The 23,935-nt window shown below is 43.1% G+C and overlaps 2 protein-coding genes across 3 annotated transcripts; one reads left to right on the top strand and one right to left on the bottom strand.

Moving 5' to 3' along the window:
• The first annotated feature begins 7,270 nt into the window (after positions 1 to 7,270).
• On the top strand, positions 7,271 to 10,234 carry tubb2b (tubulin, beta 2b). Its single transcript, XM_080766348.1, has 4 exons — positions 7,271 to 7,401; positions 8,394 to 8,502; positions 8,606 to 8,716; positions 8,822 to 10,234. The coding sequence occupies exons 1-4, from the start codon at positions 7,345 to 7,347 to the stop codon at positions 9,883 to 9,885; spliced, it is 1,341 nt and encodes a 446-aa protein (XP_080622474.1). The 5' UTR covers positions 7,271 to 7,344; the 3' UTR covers positions 9,886 to 10,234.
• A 37-nt stretch (positions 10,235 to 10,271) lies between these two features.
• On the bottom strand, positions 10,272 to 13,469 carry bcl2l16 (BCL2 like 16). 2 transcript variants are annotated; one of them, XR_013964250.1, is made up of 4 exons: positions 13,342 to 13,469; positions 12,554 to 13,212; positions 10,430 to 11,227; positions 10,272 to 10,365 (listed from the first exon to the last, which is right to left on the bottom strand). XR_013964250.1 is itself a non-coding variant. In XM_080766350.1 (3 exons), the coding sequence occupies exons 2-3, from the start codon at positions 13,037 to 13,039 to the stop codon at positions 11,099 to 11,101; spliced, it is 615 nt and encodes a 204-aa protein (XP_080622476.1). In that variant the 5' UTR covers positions 13,040 to 13,212; positions 13,342 to 13,469; the 3' UTR covers positions 10,383 to 11,098. The 2 variants fall into 2 exon arrangements, 1 of the variants encoding a protein (XP_080622476.1); XM_080766350.1 differs by lacking the exon at positions 10,272 to 10,365 and having other exon boundaries at positions 10,383 to 11,227.
• Between the last annotated feature and the right edge of the window lie 10,466 nt (positions 13,470 to 23,935).

The following is a 23,935-nucleotide window of genomic DNA, read 5'->3' as shown; positions in this document are numbered from 1 at the left end:
AAGTTCATGAATGACCTATGCTGCCCAAAGGGCAACAGGAAGTAAAATGTGTTGTTTAATACTCCTATAGTATACCTCATACTTGACACTGACGCTCCATCAATCAAGTATGAAGTCATCATAGGCCTATCCGAGCTCAAGTTCCCTTTCTTGCCACACAACCATTATGGGAGAATTTCTTTCATGAGAGCTGAACAATGAGCTCAAAACAAACTCGAGGACAATAGTGAACACAAACATAACAGAGAGACCATGTGGGAAGTCCAATGACAGATACCACACAAACTATATTCACTGCAGATTAACACACTGTATGTACAGTAGGGGTGGGAGATATGGTGATACATTTCGACGAGACTCGAGACAATACAATGTCTCCACGATATGCCTTTTCAGAGATATCATATATATCATTTGTGATACTGTGAATGCACATTCTATGATTTGCAGTTACTATACCATAATATATGCTTCTGTAGAACGACGGTTTTGTAATAATATATAAGTAAATAATAATAAATAATAGAATAAAATGGTCTGTTATAACTTTTTATTTTATATTAGTTGTTGGTGACAGGTTAGACAGCTCGATGGGTTGCTATAGGTTACTATGGTCACGCGGTGTTGGGTTGTGTCAGACAGGTAGTAAAGTCAGCTGTTCACCGGTGGCATTTCATGAATGGAAGGAGAGGGGGTGAACGACGGGGAAGTCCAACTTTGCTGACCGCTTTACAAACGCTAAGACAACACCATGCTGCTATCTGTATACTAGTTGCACTTTGCACAACGCACTTTGGTATGATGTCGATAAATCAATTGTTTTAATACACCTTGCCTAATAAATGAACAAAACGCAATACACTGGAGAAGTGAGTTCTTGGCAGTACATTTCCCCGCTTTTAGCCTCTCGGTGGCTTAATATGTTTGTCGCCATACATTAGTTTTTGTTACCATGTAGGTGGTTGTACTGTTAAGTAACTTGAAAAAATAACCATAAAAACAAACATGAAAAAGAATCGTGATAATATCAGATCCCGATCACGACTACATATATGCCCATATACTGTATGGAGATCTCTGATGATGTCACATAATGTCCCTCAAAACAAACAAATCACTGGCTTCCTTTAAAACCGGTCTGAAAAATCACCTATCAATGTCAGCGGGTCAAAAGGAGAGAAGATGACTGCCCAACCTCCCTATACCCCCCTCTGAGTGATTTTTTTGGTATTTAGATTTTTTGGTACTTACACCTGTAAATAGTTTTCATGTTTCTGAGGTATCTCGGTTACTGTCATCATTGTGTTGTGAATGAATGCATTGGGACCCGAATGGAAACATTCGACCTACAGACGCAATAGTATTTGCACGTATCCAAGTCACAAGACATTGCACGTCACCACGGAAGGTCAAAGGGCAAAGGATCCCACAACTAACTGCACCCTCTTTAGCATTGGTGGAAAAGGTACTCAATTTATTGTATGAAATGAATACTACATTGAAATACTCCATCACAAGTAAAAGTCCGGAATTCAACATTTACTTGAGTAAAAGTCCAAAAGTATTGGCATCGAAATGTACTTAAAGTCCAAAAGTAAAAGTACTCATTATGCAGAATGTCTCATTTCAAGTTTTCAAATGTATAAAAATCATTTGAAAATAATCAGATCTACAAGCTCACAAGGCGTCGCATCATATCATCAATATTGTAAAAGTGCAATATTTATATACGAGATGCAGTGGAGTAGAAGTAAAAGTAGTGGAAATAGGAAATACTCAAGTAAAGTACAAATAAATACCTCATAAATTGCACTAAAGTAAATGTACTTAGTTACTTTCCACCACTGCACAATACATCATACGTCACACCACGGAAGGGCAAAAAAGGGTAAGGCTCCCGCTCCCACAACCAACTACACCCTCTTTAGTGACAGCTACGCTAGACTGAATCCACAAAGCAGCAATGCCCCTGCTGTATCATATGGGGTGTATGTATTTGTAATGCAATATCCTGTCCTGGCTGTGTGTCTTGTCCCGGTGGCTGGACTCCCCCCCCCTGCCAGCCACAGCTGAGTATCATCCTCAATAATGCTCCATAGACGTGGCTGTGTGTGCGCGCATAGCCCAGTGATGACTTGTCTGGCCACATTAACATCAGCTGCGCTTCCTGACTCAAATCTTTGGAGAGCGGCCGTGGACTGGAGGCAGGCAGTGGCGGAGCAGCGCTCTTAAAGCCATGCACGCATAACACATAGGAAAGAAAGGAAAAAATAAATGGTGGAGGGGTGTGTTTTCTCCCTCTGTATTATTCAGCAGACCTCTCCTCCTTCCGCCACTGCAGGGCAGCTAGACTATTTTCAACAATACCTGGTCATGGGTGTAACCCAGATTCACATGAATACAGAAGAACCCACTGCTATGATGCCTTGGAACCCTTTGCTCATCTGCAGTACAGTAATCTGTACTGTATGTGAGCTGTGGGGGTCCAGACCAGAGTAGCACGTGAAGGATCTTGCTAAATGCTAACGCTGTGGGGAGTTAGTAACCTGATATGTGGTCGAATCAGTGGTTCCTCTGAGCAGACGTACAGTACATGCTCCCAGCTGTTCCTGCCTGACACCTGTCTTTAACCACCCCCCCCCCAACACACACACACACACACGCACATCACAGCAACAGGGCAAAACGAAACCCATTTCCCCATTTGTCGAGAATCAATACTCCATTGAGTTCTGTATTTTCAATTTGACTATGTAAATACAGTAATGTATTGTGCACTTCCTTCATCTCTTATGTCTGTGTATTATCAGTGTTGCTCCAAAGCTGCTATGAGAACATTCTGTCTAAGTATATGTACTTAGCTTGTTTGATGTTGTAACTTGTTTGCGAGATTATTCGTGCTATTTGTAGGCGGTTATATTTATTTTATAAATGATGCAAGTTGAATGAGAAAGAATTGGAAGGTGACAAAGACACAACGCTACAAAACCTTTCTGTCCAAGTGCTGTAAGACAAATAAAAATAACAAATAATAATGGACACGCCCTTTTGATAATATTAGGATTGTCCATGTGCTGTTGTCACGCTTACCTCCACAACCTCATTGAGCTGTACATGCAGTACAATCAATAGCGGCAGCTGAAGCCGGCCATGCAGGGTGTGGCATGTCTGATTATGTTCCATCCAAATGCTATTCTCTGTCTGCAGCTGTATAACTTGGATTCCGAATGAGATATCTGACATTTGCAAACACAACATTTATTGATTTTATTCTTACCAAATTCTTGGTAAGATATTTGGTAAATTCTTGTCTGACATTAAATCAAATGCTGCATATGGTAAATATTATTATTAATAATAATAATAATAATAATAATACATTTTAAATTTGAAAGGTCCTTGGTTGACAAAATAAAATAACAGACACCTGAAGAAGATTGCTACATTCACAAAATACGGAGAGTATTGGTGGTGTGAGAGTTCACTTATCCTCTAGGTATGAGCATCAGTTTGCCATGCGCTGGCAACAGCTCATGAGAGAAGGGGGATGGGCGGTGGCCTGATGCTGCAGTGTATTGAAAGATGCTGAGTCAAAAGGAAGCCTCCAAAGAGCTCTAAAAAAGATACATATTCAGTAGCAATCTGAAGTGCATAATCTGGTTATTCCAATAACCATAATCGTTACGCGCCCCCGGCCTTGAAGAAGCTCGGGCAGTCAGCAATTCCTTCTCGTGCTTATTATGAGAGGAGGTAAAAATGCAGATGTACTGTTGGGCTCCATTCGACCTGCGATCCCGTCCTGTCTACCTGGTTCATCGTCACCCCAAACCGTTTAAGACTCTCCATACTCCCTCTTACTAGAAATAATGATGCATTATTGAGCTATGCCACACACCAGATGCAAACTGCAGCAGAGGAACACAATCGGTGGAGATCAACGAGAAACAGCCCTGGCTGTCTGCCAAGACACACCCTAGCTGTCTCATACTGCATCCTCACATTGGAGGATTATACTTCATGTAGGCCTACTACTAACATTTGTGTAGTATGTTCATTTTCAACCTTTGTGTACATTTAGCTAGTTATGCCTACTATTTTCTATTCTCTTTATATTTATTGTAAATTGTTGTTTTTAATGTTTAAGCCGTTTGTTGTATGCGCTCAACAAAATGTTATGCAATGTGACTTACAGTGAGGGAGAAGGTAAGGGTTTGGTGGTATTCGCATGGCTGTCGGAGACACACTCGATGTAGTGACCTTATGGTTATGAGACGATCTTGGCAACAATGAGGCCATTCTTCTCTCTCCACTCCAATCTGAAAAAAGGGAGAAATCATTTACCACAGAGTGTTCATAATGGGGAGAAACAGACCTATGACAGAACATTACTGGTAGCATCCAACTGCTTCAGAGTACATGCATTTTTAATAGGGGAGGGTGGAGAGAAAAATAAACCCTTCAAATATCACATTCCCAATGTCATTCTCTGCACATTCTTTGCACTGCATCTCTTATTTACATTATGTCTTGGCATATTTTGATAACTGTGTGTAATTATATTTAGATGTTGTTGCTGGCCATTAAAACGCACCAACCTCACCAGGTCAAGTGCCATGTACTGTACGTGCAAATTTATATTAAATTGCTTGCTCAGGGTGGGATCTCTGTCGGGTCTCTCTACTCTACAGTGTCTTGAGACAAGTTGTTGTGATTTGATTTGACACTTCAATACATTTGAATTGGATTGAATTGAATATAAACTAAACTGACTCTGACTTTTGTGACTTTGAGATACACTGCATAAAAGATAGAATTGCTGGGATGAAATGGAATAGTGGCTATAGTGCTATACTAACTCATCATATTTACGGTTGTCTTTTCCTTTCCCTGACATAACCCAGTCAGGGAACTGAATGGGAGCGGCGTTTGTATGTTTCCGATTATACCGTGTACTGTTCATGGTAGGGTAGGCTACATGAACATGACCTAGATATGATGAGTAGAGCAGCAGGGACATTCCTGAAAAAGCACCCATGCCAGGGGCTGTGTGAATATCATACACCATTGCCAATGTGTACAAGAAACTTTGTTTCAGCACACTGCTATTCTGCCATACAAAGCTAGAGTATAGTAACTACGAAATAAAATAAATCACTGATAAATGGGTTTAAAGGAGTTTTAACCTGTTCAGCCAAATGACATATCGGCATAAGTAGCAACACTAATTGTACTGTATATCTTCTTGAGGTAATTGTTCATAGTTTTTACCCCCACAATCACGAAGGCTAATTTGACCATTGGGATACACAAACAAATCGGTGTTGTCCAAACACGTAGTTACTGCACTTTGGCTTTGTAGGGCAGTGTTCATTTACTCAGATTTCCAGAAAAGTATGATAATCCCTACCATACCCTTGAAGAACTAATCTGGGATGAAAATGCATGGTATGTTATGTATGGCTTTACTGTAGTAAAGACAGGGCTTGGGCTTTGCAAAGGTATGAGTAGAAAAGCCCTGTCTGATGCATAGGGGCCCACACTGGAGAGCCCTGCTGGTCCCCGTGTGAGAAACAAAGAGCCAGGGTCCCCTGATGGCTTTTCCTCTATCTCTTGTCCTCAGATGGAGGACACAAGTATACAGCTGCAGCAACTGTGCCCAGGCATGGGGTGCTGCCTGCCCTAGTGTCACACACATCCTCCCCTGGTTCTCAGATTAACTATTAATACGCCCCTCTGCCCTCATTCCGCATAGTCTCTGTTATTAAAGTTGTCAGCCACCCCTTGTTGTGTGCGTGGTCGTGGGCGCAGGGCTGGCACAGACACACACGTGTGTGTGTGTGTGTGTGTGTGTGTGTGTGTGTGTGCGCGCACACGCGCATGCACGCACACACACACACACACACACACACACACACACAATACATTCTCATATATTGTTTTCGTCATTATCTGACTCAAGGGACAGCAGCAGCATAATAGGCCTTTAGTTAGTTGGTTATTGTCCCATTTTCTGCACACAGGGAAGATGGATGACAGTCCACATATTTTGTAAAGGGTTAAAACTAAAGTGTACCTGGCTTCACACAGATGTAGTGGACTGATAAGGGTGCAGTCTTATCTGTGGGCTTGGCTATGTAGGTTACAGAAGTTCTCTCCGCAGTCGTTCCCTCCTTTCCTTTGCTCGGTCAGCTCAAAACACACAGCCTATAGAGAAACATCATACATACATCTTTAGGCACTGCTCCTTTGTGGTATATGATATGATCATACTGGGGCTAATAGTAGTGTTTTGTTGCATCTTTTGTCAGGGGTCATTGACTGTAGCTCTGAGCATACTGCCATTATGGTGGTGGGTGTATAGGAATTTAACCTCCCTTTGCTGTCACAATCATTGTAGCCTGAGCATATCACCTAGCTAGTACAAGCATATCATTTTAATAGGTCTAATCAACTAATAATTGTACATTATATTAGACAACACACTGCTGTCATTGTGTGACAGAGTAAAAGCCCAAACGACTGGAGAAATCAGTACTAGGCTATCATCCCTTACTTACGAATTTCTTTGTGTATCAACATCATTCATTTGGGACTGTATTGTCTAGTGAAACTCACAATCTGCCATTATAGGCCGATGAATGATGATGATGGCTACGGTATGCTACTTAGCCACGTGGACTGAGAATGAAGACCACCACTCGCCGGTTTTAACATCTTATCAAATTAGAACGTTCACTTAAGAAGATGAACGAATATATAAACTGCTTTATGATGATAGAACATTAACCGGTGCATGTGAGAGACGTGTGGTTGTTTGGCGTTATGTAAAATGGTTTCAGATGCGAAACCATCAAACCAACCAACCCCGGCTAGCTGTCGTCGGCTGTGTTTCCTCGTACGACGGCGCCGCAAAACAAGCGATCTGCAAGCTCAACACGCGTGGCGTTCGTCAGCCGTGGTGGGCTTGTATATCGGAACTTTTAGCGGCGCGCGACCCACCGTCCTACGGCGAGGCATAAATCCGCCTAGCGCCTACAGTACAGAGGGGGAGGAAGTAGAACATGTCTCGGGATTAGACCACAAAGTCACACATTCGAGATTAAACCCTGATTGACAGGCGAAACCGTCCAATGGCGAGCGTCCTCTGCGAAGCCGATTGGCCAGAATCTGCGTCCATCAAGGCGGGTTAAGGTCGCGAACCAATGAGCGTTTCGAAAGGCGGGGCTCGGCGACCATATATATAAGAAAGCAGTTCTCTTCATTCGCGCACTTTGAACAGCAGTCGGTCGCTCTCCTCTTTCCTTTGTTTGTTAAAAAGATTTAAAATCCTACCTCTTCGTCAAAATGAGGGAAATCGTGCATCTCCAGGCTGGTCAGTGTGGAAACCAGATAGGAGCCAAGGTTAGTAGTTTTTTTTATGTTTTAATATGATGTTTAGTTAATCTAATAGTTTTAGTGTTTTTTTGTTGTTGTTCAGACGCCACAGATTTGAGACTGTCTTCTTCAAGCTGTAACCACACCCATGGTGGCATTTCACTTTGAATGATCCTCATGCCGAGTCGAGACAAAAGGCCATCGAATCTTGTTTATAAACGTCAAATATGCCCCTCAAGCTGACATTGTAGCATGGATTTCAAACTATATTGCCATATTTCTCGCATTATCTGGATTTATTTCGAGAAATTAGCCGCGACTCTGTATGACCGGGCAGCAGTAATTTGGCCTTTGTTATAATTCAACAGATGATTTATATAGTCGTGTCGTCGATTTATATCGACGATGTGTGCTTCGTTGGGTTCATTTTTAGCGTGATTATGAAAGATTATTAAACATTTGACTCGCTAGGCCCACTGCAATGCGCAAAACAATGAAGCGATTCAGATGGCGATCAAGAATCACGTTTTCGACGGCCGCCCTCGTTAACGCTTGGTTATATAGTGGTGTTGTGGTTTTTTGCTTAACTTGTGTAGTGCCACGATGGAAAAAATGCGTTTTGTAAGGTTTTTATTGGTGAAATACTCGATGAGGCCTACACTACTGTCAATTCATTGAGCGGCCGCGCGCCGCACCCGGTTTTTTCGACGGATGTAGGAGGTGGCGCTTCGGTTGGTGACGTAGCAAGTAGCATCACCACCGTTCAAATCATAGCTGGTGGAATTCGGCCAATGAGGGGCTGTGCCGCGCGCGCCGAACACTGCAGGGCGGGGAAATTTTGAATTTATGTAACGTATTTGTGTATTATGAATTTATGTGACGCAGTTTAGAGGAATTATCGATTTAGTTTTACCGTCTCAGAAAGGCACTTGGCAGATGGGACTATATAATAACCTACATGATTATATTTGAGCAGCTGTTTTGCCCTGTACCTGACATTTGCCTTGTGTTTTTGACAGTTCTGGGAGGTCATCAGTGACGAGCATGGGATTGACCCCACTGGCACATACCACGGAGACAGTGACCTGCAGTTGGACAGGATTAACGTCTACTACAATGAGGCATCGGGTAAGATTGCAATGCTTTGAAGTTCACATACCTACATACATATTTACACACGCTTTATTTGCACTGTTCGTTTGCTCATGTTTTTGTCTTTTCTGCATTCTAGGTGGCAAATACGTTCCACGCGCAGTCCTTGTCGACCTTGAGCCAGGCACTATGGACTCTGTGAGATCCGGCCCATTCGGACAGGTCTTCAGACCAGACAACTTTGTTTTTGGTAAATCCTTTATTTGTGACTTTATTGTGTTAAGACTTGAATGTTCTATTGCAGATGTTCTCTTTGACAGAACATGACATTAATTGAGTGTTGCCCCCCCTTCAGGCCAGAGTGGTGCAGGCAACAACTGGGCCAAGGGCCACTACACAGAAGGTGCTGAGCTGGTGGACTCAGTCCTAGATGTCGTGAGGAAGGAAGCCGAAAGCTGCGATTGTCTTCAGGGTTTCCAGCTAACACATTCCCTTGGTGGCGGCACTGGCTCTGGCATGGGCACCCTGCTCATCAGCAAGATCCGTGAAGAGTACCCAGACCGTATCATGAACACCTTCAGCGTGGTGCCTTCCCCCAAAGTGTCAGACACAGTCGTCGAGCCCTACAACGCCACACTGTCCGTACACCAGCTTGTAGAAAACACAGACGAGACCTACTGCATTGACAACGAGGCTCTGTACGACATCTGCTTCCGCACACTCAAACTCACCACTCCCTCGTACGGCGACCTCAACCATCTCGTCTCTGCCACCATGAGCGGCGTGACCACATGCCTCAGGTTCCCCGGGCAGCTTAACGCCGACCTCCGAAAGCTGGCCGTCAACATGGTGCCCTTCCCCCGTCTGCACTTCTTCATGCCAGGCTTCGCTCCCCTCACCAGCCGAGGCAGCCAGCAGTATAGGTCCCTCACCGTGCCTGAGCTCACCCAACAGATGTTCGACGCCAAGAACATGATGGCTGCCTGCGACCCACGCCACGGCCGCTACCTGACAGTCGCTGCCATCTTCCGCGGCCGCATGTCCATGAAGGAGGTAGACGAGCAGATGCTGAACGTGCAGAACAAGAACAGCAGCTACTTCGTCGAGTGGATCCCGAACAACGTGAAGACCGCCGTCTGTGACATTCCACCCCGCGGCCTCAAGATGGCTGCCACCTTCATCGGCAACAGCACGGCCATCCAGGAGCTGTTCAAGCGCATCTCGGAGCAGTTCACCGCCATGTTCAGACGCAAGGCTTTCCTGCATTGGTACACCGGTGAGGGCATGGACGAGATGGAGTTCACCGAGGCCGAGAGCAACATGAACGACCTGGTGTCCGAGTACCAGCAGTACCAAGATGCCACTGCTGAGGAGGAGGGCGAGTTTGAGGAGGGTGAGGATGAAGAGGAGCTGGCCTAAAAAATTGTCGGCAAGAGTTTGATGGAGGAGCTGGCCTGGGTGTTTTGTTCTGCTGTTAAAGCTGTATTATTTCACTGACTGTCAGTAATCTGTTCCAGTTTGTTGAGGAGAGGAGGAGGAGGGTTGAGTTTGAGCCGGAGAGGACGCGATGAAGGAGCTCAGCTCACCTGGTTATAAATGTTTTCCCTCTGTTTTGACTGTCACCTATTTCTGTCTGTACAGAAACTTTTGATCCAACTTTCTTTTCCCACAGGCTAGTAGTCAGATGCTCTGTTTGACTGTTCACATCTTGCAGTCAGGTTTTTACCGACTTATGTCTGAACAGAAAATAAAACCCTTTTGCATAAGGTCTTGTTTCCATGACATTGCTTTTTCAGATTTGCATGCTCTGACCAGTGGTGGTAGCTTTAGTAAAATGATATAAGCTTGTAGATCAGATCCTACAGAGTATTTCTAAAGTAAAATGCCTCAATACATCAACTAGGACAAATGTAAGCTGCAAGGCTTTTCCACTGTATTTCTAGGTAAAATACCTCTACATCACTAACTAGGACAAATGTGAGCTGTAAGGTTTTTCAACTACACTGTAGATAAAGTGTAGCATGTTATGAAGCACATTGCTGGTACAAAGTACTATACTGGTATGCTAACCTTTACTATTGCAACTCTAAATCTTGGTTTTCATTTGCAAATGAAAAATGTTGACCATTGATGATGATCAGCTATTGTGAAGATGAACTTAGTGGAATTTGGAACTCTAGAGTGCTATTAAGAATGTAATAACATTTTTTGTTTTACTACCAGGCAAATCTGTTAAAGTAAATGGGCATTGACCTTTCTAATGTAGTGTTAAGGTGAGTAGACAATTCGGAGCATTTACTGTTCAAGGTTGTGTATTGTTACATCTTGTGTAAGGGTACAATTTATATTTCTTTGGCTTCCTTCAGACTGCAGCAGCATAGATAACATCAAACTGCAACAACGGGAAAAAGGATAGAGTATAGTGCAAAAGAGTATCAAGATTGGACAAACTAAAACAACTACAGCTATTTGGGACAATACTTCTCTCGACAGTACATTTTTATTTATTCACATGGCTCAATGTTCGCAGGAAAAGCTATTGCAGTATCTTTGGAAACCTATGCAATAAACACAACCACACTTTTAGTTTAGGTTTTATTTTTTCAGTTCGTCCACCAGGTGGCAATGTTGGTTAAGTCATTTTCTTCCACAAGAAGTAGGTTATACTCGAAGTAGTCAACAGCAACAATGTCCAGTAACACACCTTCTTCACATGGCCCTCCAAGTCCTGCTTTTTTCCAAAGCGTGTTTTGAATCCGCTCTGCCAAGAACAGAAATAATGCTTTAAACATTTCCACCAACTTTACTTGAAATATTGCAAATATTGATTTGAGTGGATCAACATAGTTCCTCTTATATTATGTTGCACAATAGGCTATACCTGTGGGTTTCAACCCTTTCATGTCTCCACCAGGTACGTTATTTATTCATTTATGTACACCGATCACGTTTAGCCTCTCAGACCTTAGAATATTCTGTTGTCATGTAGGCCTACGTATGTCCACAATTCCATGCTGTATTGATGTGGTACCATAGGAAAGATAACAGGCAAACTTTGATCAAAATAACAATTCTTCTACAGTCTCTATAACTGTGTAGACTTCTTGTAAATTAAGTAATGTTTGACAATAACTCTTTTGGGAGTGTTGGAAAACACCTGGGACCCCCTTCAAGGACCACTGGTCACAATGGAAACAGCTGCAGTAGCCTACGGTCTCTTGTATCAACAGAGGCTCCACATTTTACATTTGTCTGTCAATGGATATCCACTATATGCCATTAAGGCACTAAATTATACCATGTCTCGCTAGAAATGTAGTTTTTCAATGTATTTGCCACTGTTGTCCTGCACTTTTTTGCCATGGAAAAATAATTGTGTAAGTGTTGTTGCTGTTGTTGTAACTGTTGATGAGACCGAAGACAAATTTCCACACGTGGACAATAAATTAAACTAACTAACTATAGTCCGGCAGCCAGGGTTGTGTGGTGGGAAATTTGGTCTAAAATATTGTCTATTCATGAATCCACTTGCTGACCGTCTGGACTGTCAGTATTGAGCAATTGTTTTATAGGGGTTTATATGTGACCGTATGGTTGTATAGGATTGACATCCTATACAGGCAAAAATGTCTTAGGCTTTAAGTAGCATGGCTTTAAGTAGCATGTGACATGTCAAACTAGGGTTTTTTCATAATTCTGAATTCATTCCAAGCATTAGTTTTGCACAAAAAACACTCCTTAGGCTAAAAAAGGCCATTGCAATCATCACAAATGTGTTGAGGTCAGCACATTTTGGGGAATTTGGGCAAATGGCTATGGCCGTTTTTAGCCGAAGGAGTGTTTTTGGTGCAAAACTAATGCTTGAATGGATTCATGCTACATAAAGCATAATGAAAAATGTGAAAATCTTGCCGTATAGGCCTAGGATGTTAATGGTATGGCCACATATAAAGTGGATTCATGAATGTATGTATATAGACTTTAGGCCAATAAAAAAAGACTATATACCAAATTTCCCACTTTAAACAAAGCCTGTCGGCTGCCGGACTACTAGCAACTGTGTGTATAGTAACTTATTATTACTTACCCATCCACCCTTATCTCGTATGTCAGGGCAGATCACCCTCTCCACATAGCTTCCCAAGCACTCCTTCAGCTGGGGCAGGACCCTGGCCATGCCCCTCTCATGGCAGTGCATGGCCATCTGGCCACCCAGCACGTACACTGACAGCACCGCGCTCCAGGCGAGCTCCCTGCGGCGGCCCCCGGGCGTGTCGGGACAGAAGTGGTCGTCTAGGATGGAGGTGAGCATGGAGCAGGCCGTGTCCTCGGTCACATCCTGGAAGATCCGAGGCCAGCGCCTGAAGAAGATGGGGAAACGGGTGAGGAGCTCGTCCCCGGCGTGGCGCAGGGCGGCGGTGCAGGCCGTGGGGGCATGTCCCAGGCTGGAGCTGTCCGGCCCTCCGGCAATCACATAGTCAACGTAGTCATGTGCCATGAGGTGGGCCTCCTTCACCAGCGGGTCGAGACTGTTCAGGCCCAGTTTGGCCTCTGAGATCTCAGACTGACACATAGCCTCTCTTGTTGCCTCGCTCTTTCTTCACTAATCACCAAGCTGTGATTCTCATGATATCCTCCTGACTCCATCCATAGATGGTAGTTCCTTGGCCAAGGAGCAGTAGCCTACATTCATTCTACCATGTAGTCCCATTGGCCTCTCACAATAACTCAGATATATGTATACAGCTGAAATTTTAACCAGAAAAGCAAGAAGTAAACATTGTGTACTGTAAAGTAGGCTATGCATGCTCACTTATTATGTTTTACTGCACAACAAAACACAATTTTAATAGTAGCAAATGTCTTATAACTCACCCCTTCCTAAAACACAAGTAGTAAGCAACAACACACAACCAATGCACAAAGAAGACAAGCCAAGAGAATAGTGTCGGTCCAAGCAGCAGCCAGGCCGGCAGTCAGTCACCCAGTCTGTGTCCCCTTGCCTAGTTCCTCAGCAGGGGGATAATTATAGAGCTCTTGTCGAAACACTGACACGGATCTTCTGCCTCCTCATACGTACAATCATTGGTCGTACTACTCCTGACACACATCCCCATTCCAACATAGACAGCAGGGCTAAATTAAGAACATAGTGGACAGTGTCCATGGGCAGCGAGGACGGAGAAACACTTTAACATAATGCAGCAGGGTGTTTGTGAAGCACTGCAGGCCAGCACAGGACATTGCTGAAAAAGTATGATCAAAGGCAATTCACTACATGAGTTTCAGCCCTCATAAAGCTGCTAATGGCATATAAGACTGAATCACTTCTGTGCTGCTAAGTACAGCAGGTGCACAGGGATTTGTCATTGATAGTGCAGTAGGGAGTGGGACATATTGACAGTCACATAGGGTGACCAGACCCTGTCCCGTCCCCCCCCCCCCCTCCCCACACACGCGCGATACTGGAGTACCGGGTTGCAACTTACTACTTGCAATTAAATGATAGCCTATTGGCTATCATTTATAAACTCCTTTGGTGTCTCACATTTTGTTTTAAAATCATGCTTTATTTTTTATTTCCATGCTATTTTAACAGGCTTAAAAACACATCTTGCAGGAAGAGACAATGAGAGAGCTCAACCGATTTTCTCAATAAAAGCTACAGGCTACGAGAGCTTTTATTGAGTTTGTGGGGAAATGGAAGTTTCCGCCCTGTTAACCTGCCTGTCGACTACAACTACAACATGACGTAACGATATCATCCGCTCCCGACCGGATCATACGGACTTTTGAACAGAGACCTCTGAGGTGGTGGAAAGCCTGGTGAGTCGAGGTTACTGCCCTGCCTAAAAGTAGACATTCCAGGTAGACACAGCAGGCTTCAAGCGCGCTCTTTAAAATCCTCCCGGTAGCCACTCCCGCTCCGTATGTTTCTTTGGTATTAAAAGCGTGAAATAAACACAACTTATAATGTAACTTTACCCAGGCTAATGGAAGTTAAGTGGAGTATAGCCTGGGTTGTTATTAAGTGAAAACTGTCACAAGTTAAGTGCGTGACAGTTTGAAAGAGTAGTTAATTCATCTTCATAACAAACTTCCTTGGTCCTTTTGTTTTTATTCTGCAGGTGAGTTAGCTATGTGTACCTAGTAGCTATACTGTATGCTAATTGATAAGCATAACGTATGTGGGTGTGTGCGTTAGACGCGTTGGTTTGTTTGTTCATTTGACTCCCTCCCTCCCTTTGTTAGGGAGGGAGTGAAATGAACAAACAAACAAACATTATACACATTTATAGAATACATATAGCCTTCAGACAATGTTTTGTTTGGGGTGTCACAGCACCAAATTCACGTATTGAACCAATTTTGTTACAACCTGAATTTTATTCTGCAGGTGAGTTAGCTATGTGTACCTAGTAGCTATACTGAGTAGCTAATTGATAAGCATAACGTATGTGTGTGTGCGTTAGAGGGAGCCTCCCTCTAACGCGTTTGTTTGTTTGTTCATTTCACTCCCTCCCTCAGGGAGGGAGTGAAATGAACAAACAAACAAACATTATACACATTTATAGAATACATATAGCCTAAGTTCAGACAATGTTTTGTTTGGGGTGTCACAGCACCAAATTCACGTATTGAACCAATTTTGTTACAACCTGAATTGCACATCTAGATTTCCATCTCAATGTTTTCAAGGCATACCCTATAGTGACGTGTCCAAATTAAGTCCCCACAGCTTGCTTCCTAATTATTTATCCGATATAAAACTAATATTAATGTATATACATACATATACTACGCTGTGTGTATGTTGTGAAAGGATATGGGCTATATGAACTACTAGGCTGTTTATGTTGTAACCGAAAGGATGTAGTATAGGCCTACATATACAGGCTGTGTATGTTTGTCTGCTGTTGCTAGTATAGCCCCTTTCGGAACCATCGGTTAAGCTTTTCTGAAGTTTGGACGTCGCTACCCCTGAGTAGCCTACTTATTCCACTCTCCATGGGAGGCAGATGTACATACCCTCCATTCACGCCGTGCGGTGCTCCGCTTGAGTGTTGGTGAGATGTTTCAAAGATGCATAAAGTGGCTATAGGAGACAACGGAAACGTGGGAGAAATCACATTAAGTGCCGATGCCGTTAAGTATTTTAGTGGAATAAGTACTCGGGGACCCTGGGGTAAGCGTGTCCGAACTTCAGAAAAGCTTAACCGAGGGTTCCGAAAGGGGCTGTTGCTAGTAGTGAGTTGTGACATGGTACAGTGTACTTTACTGTACATGGCTCTTGGTAAGCTCACTTTCTTTCCTTCTACCTTACTTACTAACGGTATACTCAAAGCTTATGGTGTCTCTCTCAACCTGCTCCACAGGTACACCAGCCAGTGTGATGATGACCCCAGTCAGACCCCCAAGCTCAGCTTCTTCTCAGCCCTGAGTCTATTCTCCAGACATGCTGTGAATGCTGGACCCTAGAGCCTGCCCCAAGACCCTGACCACTGCACTACACCTGAATGCTGTGTGCAGACGGTGCAGTACTTAAACATCCAAGGCTGAGTGAGAAGATGGCAGCCAGGAGAATGAGGCTGGTCGGTGCCATTGATACTGGGAGGAAAGTATGGAGGATGGAGATGACTGGAGATGCCGCTGGAGGGCTCATCATCATGAGGGCTTCCAAATGTGATCCTGGCATCACTTATACAACTGATGACGTCAAGTAGAAGACTGCTCAAGGTAGGAACTTTTGTGTTTGTTTGTTTATTTGCTGCTGCTGCTTTGTGTTGTATGCTGTGTGTATACTAGTGTGATTCAAGCTGGTGAACTACTATTACTGTCATTTTGGGACCCAATGACTGCGTGGTGGCACTGAAACATGTTCAGTAACCGTTTCTGTCTCTGGAATGTAAATCTACAGTTAGTATGTTGTGTTGTATCTGCCGTTGCAGGTATGTGAGTTGTAACAGGGAACAGTGTACAGTATGTGGCTCTTGATCACTTCAATAATCGTATGAGTGAATTAGCTATTTCCTTTTGGTTCGAGCTGGAGGTTTGGGGATTTGACATAACAGCCATCAATTCTAAATGGAATTTTCCAATTGAAGACAGATACAGTAGATTATGTGTGTTGTGTTATGGTTGCTGAGGTTCGTTGTGAGTTGTTGTGACAGGGTGGCTGTATTAGTTCATGACATGGTGGTAGCAAATAATCTCTCTTTCTCTCTCTCGCTCTCTCTCTCTCTTGCCATTGATCTTTGATTGGCCTAGTTTCTGTTGCCTCCCTGATTGATTTGCAACAGTTTTAACTGGCCTCTCATTTATTTCGACAGACAGATGTGTTGATGTAGGGAGTCCCCTCAGTGTGGTGCAGACCCCAGAACATGTTCTTCTGTTTACAAACTATAAAACATGTCACCTTGACATTCCAACTGTTTCAGTAAGGCCTGATGGAAGTTGTGTGTGTGTGTGTGTGTGTGTGTGTGTGTGCGTATCTCTTGATTCAATTATCAGATAGTGGACACATCCATGTACCCACACAAAATGTTGACCCACTTTTAAAATAGAAACTTTTTTCAGAATAAATATATTAATAAAAAGGATACTATTTGTTTGACAATTTAATTTACTCATATCCTCCATTTAGGTTAGTTCAAAAAAATAAAACTACTTTAATGTACTCGTTTTCTGTAGCAGTCTGTTTATCTTTACACTGCAGAGTGAATTGGCTGTGCAGCCTAAAAATAGAAAGCACCTCCTTTACAGAATCATAATTCATCCGGTCAGAAACCATCAGCATTTTCCTTTTAAATAATTTGGGGATCCGCTTTATTGTTTCAGGGGATGTGACAGGGAAGTGCTGGCTTTGTGGAAACTGGAGGTTTTCACGGCTTCCTACCATTCACCATTGTGTTCCTATCTGGCGCTGTGAGTGACTCTGCCAACCTCTGCCTATTACTGGTGGAGTTTTAGGGCTCAATCTAGCATCCCACCACTTGGGAGCAGTGGTGTGTCACCAAAGCTAGTCAGTTTACTGGGGAGTGTTGTTGGGTATTATATTGGACACCACACTTAAGGAATTTGAGACAAGATATTTCAAAATAAAAGCATAAAATTCTTCCCACAGGACAATATAGATGAACTATTTTTTTAAATGTATTAATCTGTACATCATAAACCCATATAGCTATAGTACTATATACACCAGAGAATGTCCATATGTGCAGTGTCATTCAAATTGTATTAAATCAGAACTGTTTAAATAAATTATGGTTAATGGCTGTGAGAGGAACCATAAAATTAAGTGTTATGTCCATGTTAAAATGTAAGATTGAATCGGCCCAACAATCAGACACGTATGGGTAAGTCTTCATTGTGCTTTAAGTGGGTTTAAGGCGAAGGACTTTATGCGCCACTTGGGGATCAATCAAACTCGCGGTGCATGGCATTTATGCCCGTTGTTAATGCATTGATTTATAAAGCAAGCTAGGGCATGATCAAGTGGCGCTATTAGCAGCTCTGTGTGTTCTCCCCACCATCTGGCGCTTGCATTCAGAAATGTGCACGGTCGGGACGGGAGGGAAGAAAAGGGGGCCTATAACTTGCCCCGAAAGCTAATGGCTATACCCTCCTCTTTTTTCAGTGCAGCTCTAGGGCCAGGATAGGATATAGGGGAAGTGACATGTTTGATAGAGGCCCTATCAGGCTTCTCATATGTGCATGTAGCAACATCTGCAAGCCGGGGCCGACTTCCTGCTTCAGAGCAGGAGCTATTTGAAGTGGAGAGGGAAAGGAAGGTGCGAGGTTCAAAAGGAAACGGCTCACTGTGTCCAACCGGTTGGTGGTTCCACATGCAGAGCAATTCTCACCGAACCGGCTTTGTAGCCATTATGGAAATTGTTTAATTCAATGCTGTCGTATTTTTCAATTCGAGTTTGGACTCTGCCCTTTAAAAGAGCCATGCACTTTGTCTTGTTTTCCTAACTTGAAAAATTAAATAAAACAGGATTTACTTCATCAGCAAGTTGGTGTACACATGAAACACCAATTACAGCAAATCTGTAATGCTTGGTTATTAAATGACATTCGGTCCTTACTGTGGGCAATTTTATAAGAAATACTAAAGGATGCATGTGATTATACTATTATTGTGGTTTCACATGCCTTCAATTCCATTTATTTTACTATATGCTCCACACAAAAGCACATTTAAATTCGAATCATTATTGCATAGGTCAGTGCAAGCTGATAGAAACACGCACGCACGCAAGCACACACACACGCACACGCATGCACGCACACATAAGCACATAGGCTATAAGTGCAACTTTGCTGTCACCAGGAAAATATGAGAGTGACAGTCTAGTCTGCTAATGTTGCTAAACACTCAGCAGAGAAAAGGATGCCTATTATTTATACATTTACAAATGCAAAAAAAGGGAAACAAATTCAAACATTTATTACTATGATTTACACATACATTCTTAACACATTACAACCAGCATAAAAAGTATTTGCATGGATAAAAGATGGTGATGGCGCGCAGGGAAATGAAGACTGCAAGCCATGGGTCAAACTCAACCGCTTGCAAAGCAGAAACAAAACAGTCTTGTTCTAGTGAATGGAACAACACTGTGCCTGTCTGCCTCTCTGTCTGTTATCTGTAAACGGCAATAAGAATATCTCTCGCTGTCAGGAAGTGGCTTATCAACATCTACACAGAAGTTGAAACACACTTTGAAGTTTCTACCATTGCCAAAAGAAGAGAGAGAGAGAGAGAGAGAGAGAGAGAGAGAGTACAAAAAATAAAAATGCTTAGACAAGACTCCAAGGTGACAGAGAGGAAGGTTGAACAAGACAGACAGATGAAAAGTGAGCCCTCCCGCCCATCGCCCACACCCACCCACCAACCACCCTCCTTCCCACCAACCCACAGTCAAACAATCGGCCCTTCAGCGCCGAGCCGATCTACCCTCCTCTTCTTGTTTGGAGCTCCCATCAACTTCACAGCGGGAGGTGTGGTCCGAAAAGGGAGGCAATTGCTCCAAATTTGTGGGTAATTGAAAACACCTTTATCCCCCTGGTCTTCCTGGTTTAAAGCTGAAAAAAGAAAAGAAAACCCTCTTCTTCCTCCAGGCCACTTTCTATATACCGGTATGGTTCAAATGGCACCACTTTCAGTCCTGTGTCCTCAGGCCTCCCACTGGACTCAATTGATGCAAACTGTGGCTGGGGGGGCCCCCATTTCATGTCTGACGGAGAGGTGACCCACACACGCCGCGTGCCCCACTGTCTCCTGCCCCACCTTCCTCCCAATTGCAGGTATTGATGTGCGGTTATTGTTTCCCTTCCACGCGGGGGGTGGAGTGGTTTGTGTGGAAAATTGGGGGACCCCTCAGGCGTTAGATGGCTTTTATCGATTTCCGACAGCCTATCTTCTCCCATTTACCCTCTTCTTCTCCTGCCGTACAGGCTTTTTAGATAGTGGGGGCTAGTATCTGCCGAGGTGGTTATTGTTGTTAAGTGGCGGCACTCTGTTCCACAGATGCAAAGCCCACGTTTTCCCCTCATGCAGCGTTGATCAATGCATGGAGGGAGAAGTGTCCCACACAATGCAGTGTGCCTGGGGCTCCCTCCCACAGTATTCTGCTGTTTTCAAAAAGCCTTTCTGTTAGACCCGCATTGTGTAATGTGTTTTTAAAATGAAAATTGAACATGTGCTGAATGAGCACTTCGTTGAGACAGTCACATAACACTATAGACTGTGATGTGTGCACTCCACACACATGCACCAACCGGCCATCTACACAGTGTGTGTGGTTGTTTCTCCTTGCTAAAAAGCATATATGTAAAAATAAATCTGGCCTGACTCTAAACTCCTGTTTGCCCCTGCGAGATTTGTTGAAACATGTTGGCACGTCCCTTGCTATTTAACATCTGCTCAGTGCTCACGCCCCCCGAACCCCCCCCCCCCCCCCCCCCCCCCCTGCCGTAAGCACCATGTGTGTATGCAAACCACACCAATGGTCGCAACCAAACGGTTGTGAGGAGTTGCATGGCGAGCCTTTGGTGTGGTTTGGGCTTAACAATCTACCTGCACTATGGTCAACTCAAAATGGCTGCTACAATGATCTGTATCAGATCAGTGTAAAACACATTTAACTACTACGGTAGATACATTCAAACAACCTCTCAACAACCAGGGACTACAGATGAAATTTAGCTTCGGCTAACTCTGGCCCATTTACATTGATGTGAAAACTGACATGTTGTTTAATGAGCTTTGTCCCTGTTAAATAAATAAACCGTCTTCTTCATTTTACAACAAAAACAACGAAAATGAAACTTTGTTTTGCTTTTGGCTGCCGTAGTCTGCTGGGTGTGTGTGAGTGAAATAGGGATGGGATGGGGGCAAAACAGGAGGATGTGCCACACAGGGGAAAAAAACTGGATATTAATTAAGCACTTTTGAACCCTAGCATCCATAATCTGGGTGGAACATTCTGCAAAAATCCGACGCGCTGTGAACTTGTACATTGGTTCTTTTATTTATGGAGGTAGGAAAAGAGCAGACCAAGTACAGAGCCGTGGTGCGCATGCTTGCCCACACGTGTGTGTAATGTAATACCACAGGTCGCACTGCTGTTCGTGGGGTCTTAGAGCATGCTTGATTCCTTATGAGCATGTGGCCATGGTCAGCCATGATGTGAACATGTTTTTTTCTCTGACATCCACACCTCTGCTCCAATATATCCACATTGAGTTCAACTGCATGCTCTGCTATAGATCAGTGGTTCTCAAACGTTGACACTTACTAGCACACGGATCCCATTTGAAAAGATATGCCAGGGACCCCCATAAAGGCCTATTCATAGTCCAGTTGTCGGTGAAGAGGTGACCACAAGAGGTGGTTAGTAAAACAGAGAGTTGTGTTGTGTGAGCGCTGACCACCGTGGCGGGACGTCATGTTCTAGTTTTCCGTGGTCACCTCTTCACCAAAAAACTAGACTATGAATAGACCTTAAGAGAAGATTCTTATGACCCAAGCAGTGATTTTCAACCATTTTCATTTCAAGGTTCCCCCAGTTTGACATGCACTAGACTACGGACCCCCATTTAATGACATTTCTATCTCTGGGACCCCAATTTATATAGCAAAATCAATGCTAATTTAACTCTGAGAGTGTACAAATGGAACCAAATGAACCCGTCATGGTCCATTTGATTCCATCCCCTGGTTCTACCCCCCTGGAACCCCACCTGGTTCCAGGGGGTAGAAACCGGCTATAAACTCCTCTCGAAGCCTCTGCGAATTTAACAGCCCGTTGAGCTGTTATATGACAATCAGCAACCCAATACAATTACAGCATTACAAAAATAGAGCTTTAGGGGGGCTGTTGTGCATCGATGTGAAGGAAGAGGCGAGGTGAGAATTGACTCTCTCCCATCGTGGAAGAGAGCAGAGCGGGGCTCTCCAACCAATGCCAATAACCACCTCTCATCATCACCAACAGCCCTTTGACACTATAGCGACGTTCACCCTTTGGAATATATATATATTTTCACAAGCACGCTGCCTGCTCTCTAGAATATCTCATTTGCAACTTGTCTCTTGTCTGAGTCTCTTTTCATCGCTGTCTCGCTTTTGCATTTAGTCTCTGTCTTTATTTTGGGTCATATGTTATATACACGCACGCTTGACATGCATGTAGGCCTATAACGCAGCACACCTGCACACAAATCTGCTTCTCCCTCTCCCCGGCATTACAGTTTGGTATTTAATGAGATTAAAATCTATTTTTATCCGTAAAACGTTTACCTGCAAGTGAATGCATGCTGGGATGCATGCATCAGAAGACCGCAGCTATTACCAAATGAATGTGAATGAGTTTGCATTTCCATTTTTTCCAGCTCGCCTGTCTCAGTTATTAGCTGTTAGCAATAATTTATCTCACTCCATTTGACTAATTTGCTTTGCCCCCCTTTTCCAGTCTTGACTTTACAGATTACGAGGGTAATAGTGTATCGCACACATTTGGGATTATGAAAATTGCCTGTGAATTAAACCCCTAATTTCATAGCATTCGTGTAATTACTTGTTTAGATTAAACAGAGGTTGAGTGGGGAAATCAAACTGTCAGGGACCGACATTGAGCCTCGATCTGCTCATGAATTCAGATCACCTCCACATTTAGATCTCTTGTAAACCAAACGTGGACATGTCTTTTGTCTATAAATGTCTTAATGTTAGTACAGTAAAAAAAGATAAGATCATGCAGTGACTGTAATGTTATAGCAGCCATGAAGAGAGACTTGTAGTTAAATGTGAGCCACAAAGACAAACATGAGACATGAGACTGGAACCTGCGAGCTCACACAAAGAAACAATTACTTTAATTGCGGAGATGATTAGCATCAACAGCAGTATCAACAGAATTTACAAAATTCAAGCCAATTTCTTGAGGAAAACGTGATTCATCATAACATTTATGTAATTACAGTACCTCATTGTAAAGTAATAATTCCAATAATTACACTAAACCTCAAAACTCCAATCACAGTATTAACTACCAGCTGAAGATTTGATTCATACTTTGGCACAGGCCAAAAAGAACCAAGTTCACAACCCTATGTGCATCTGCTATTTGGGCTATTTGACAGGGCTGTCACGATTATGACATTTTACACAATTATTACATTTCACACATTTAGCGTTTTTGGCTTTGAAGTTGCACGTGGCAGATATGACACGTAAATGTGTAAATAAACAGTGGAAATAGCCGGTCTACAACGCGTCGCACTGCACCGACGCGTTGTGCTTAGATCTGCACCAGTGTTGTCAACTAAAACTACGAATTTTTTTCGTCGACTACCTTTTTTCACTGACGAAAACTAAACAGAAACGAAATGAAAAGATAGATAATACGATGACTAAAACTGAGACTAAATATATTGACAATTTCGTCAACGAATAAAAACTAGACTAAAATGTTATAGGAAGGGACTAGTGGACAAGAGATCCAGTATAAGTAATTTTACAGCAATTTTTACAGTGTAAAATCAACCATTACGACGGCATCAAGGCCCACCAAAAGACAATTTAGTCGACTAAATCAACTGTAGTTTAGTCGACTAAAACTAGACCAACGCTAAAACATTCCAGGTGACTAAAATGTGACTAAAACTGAATGAAGTTTCATTCCAAAGACTATGACTAAAACTAAAATAGAAATTTGCTGCCAAAAACAACACTGATCTGCAGGCACATCTGCTATTTCCATTATTTTTGAAAAAGATATATGAACATTTCTCACGATGGATCACGATGATGACAAAATAATTGCGACGATCTCAAATAATTGCTAGTAGTAGACAATTATGTAATATAAGACAAAGTGTGACATGCCTAATGACAGAGTATAAACGAAGCATAATTAAATGTATATCAAAACCTTCTGTGTCCTTACCCGCA

The sequence above is a fragment of the Protomyctophum bolini genome (genome assembly GCF_963924005.1).
Source record: "Protomyctophum bolini genome assembly, chromosome: 6".
Taxonomy (NCBI): Eukaryota; Metazoa; Chordata; class Actinopteri; order Myctophiformes; family Myctophidae; genus Protomyctophum; species Protomyctophum bolini.
This window is presented reverse-complemented; position numbering and strand designations above follow the sequence as displayed.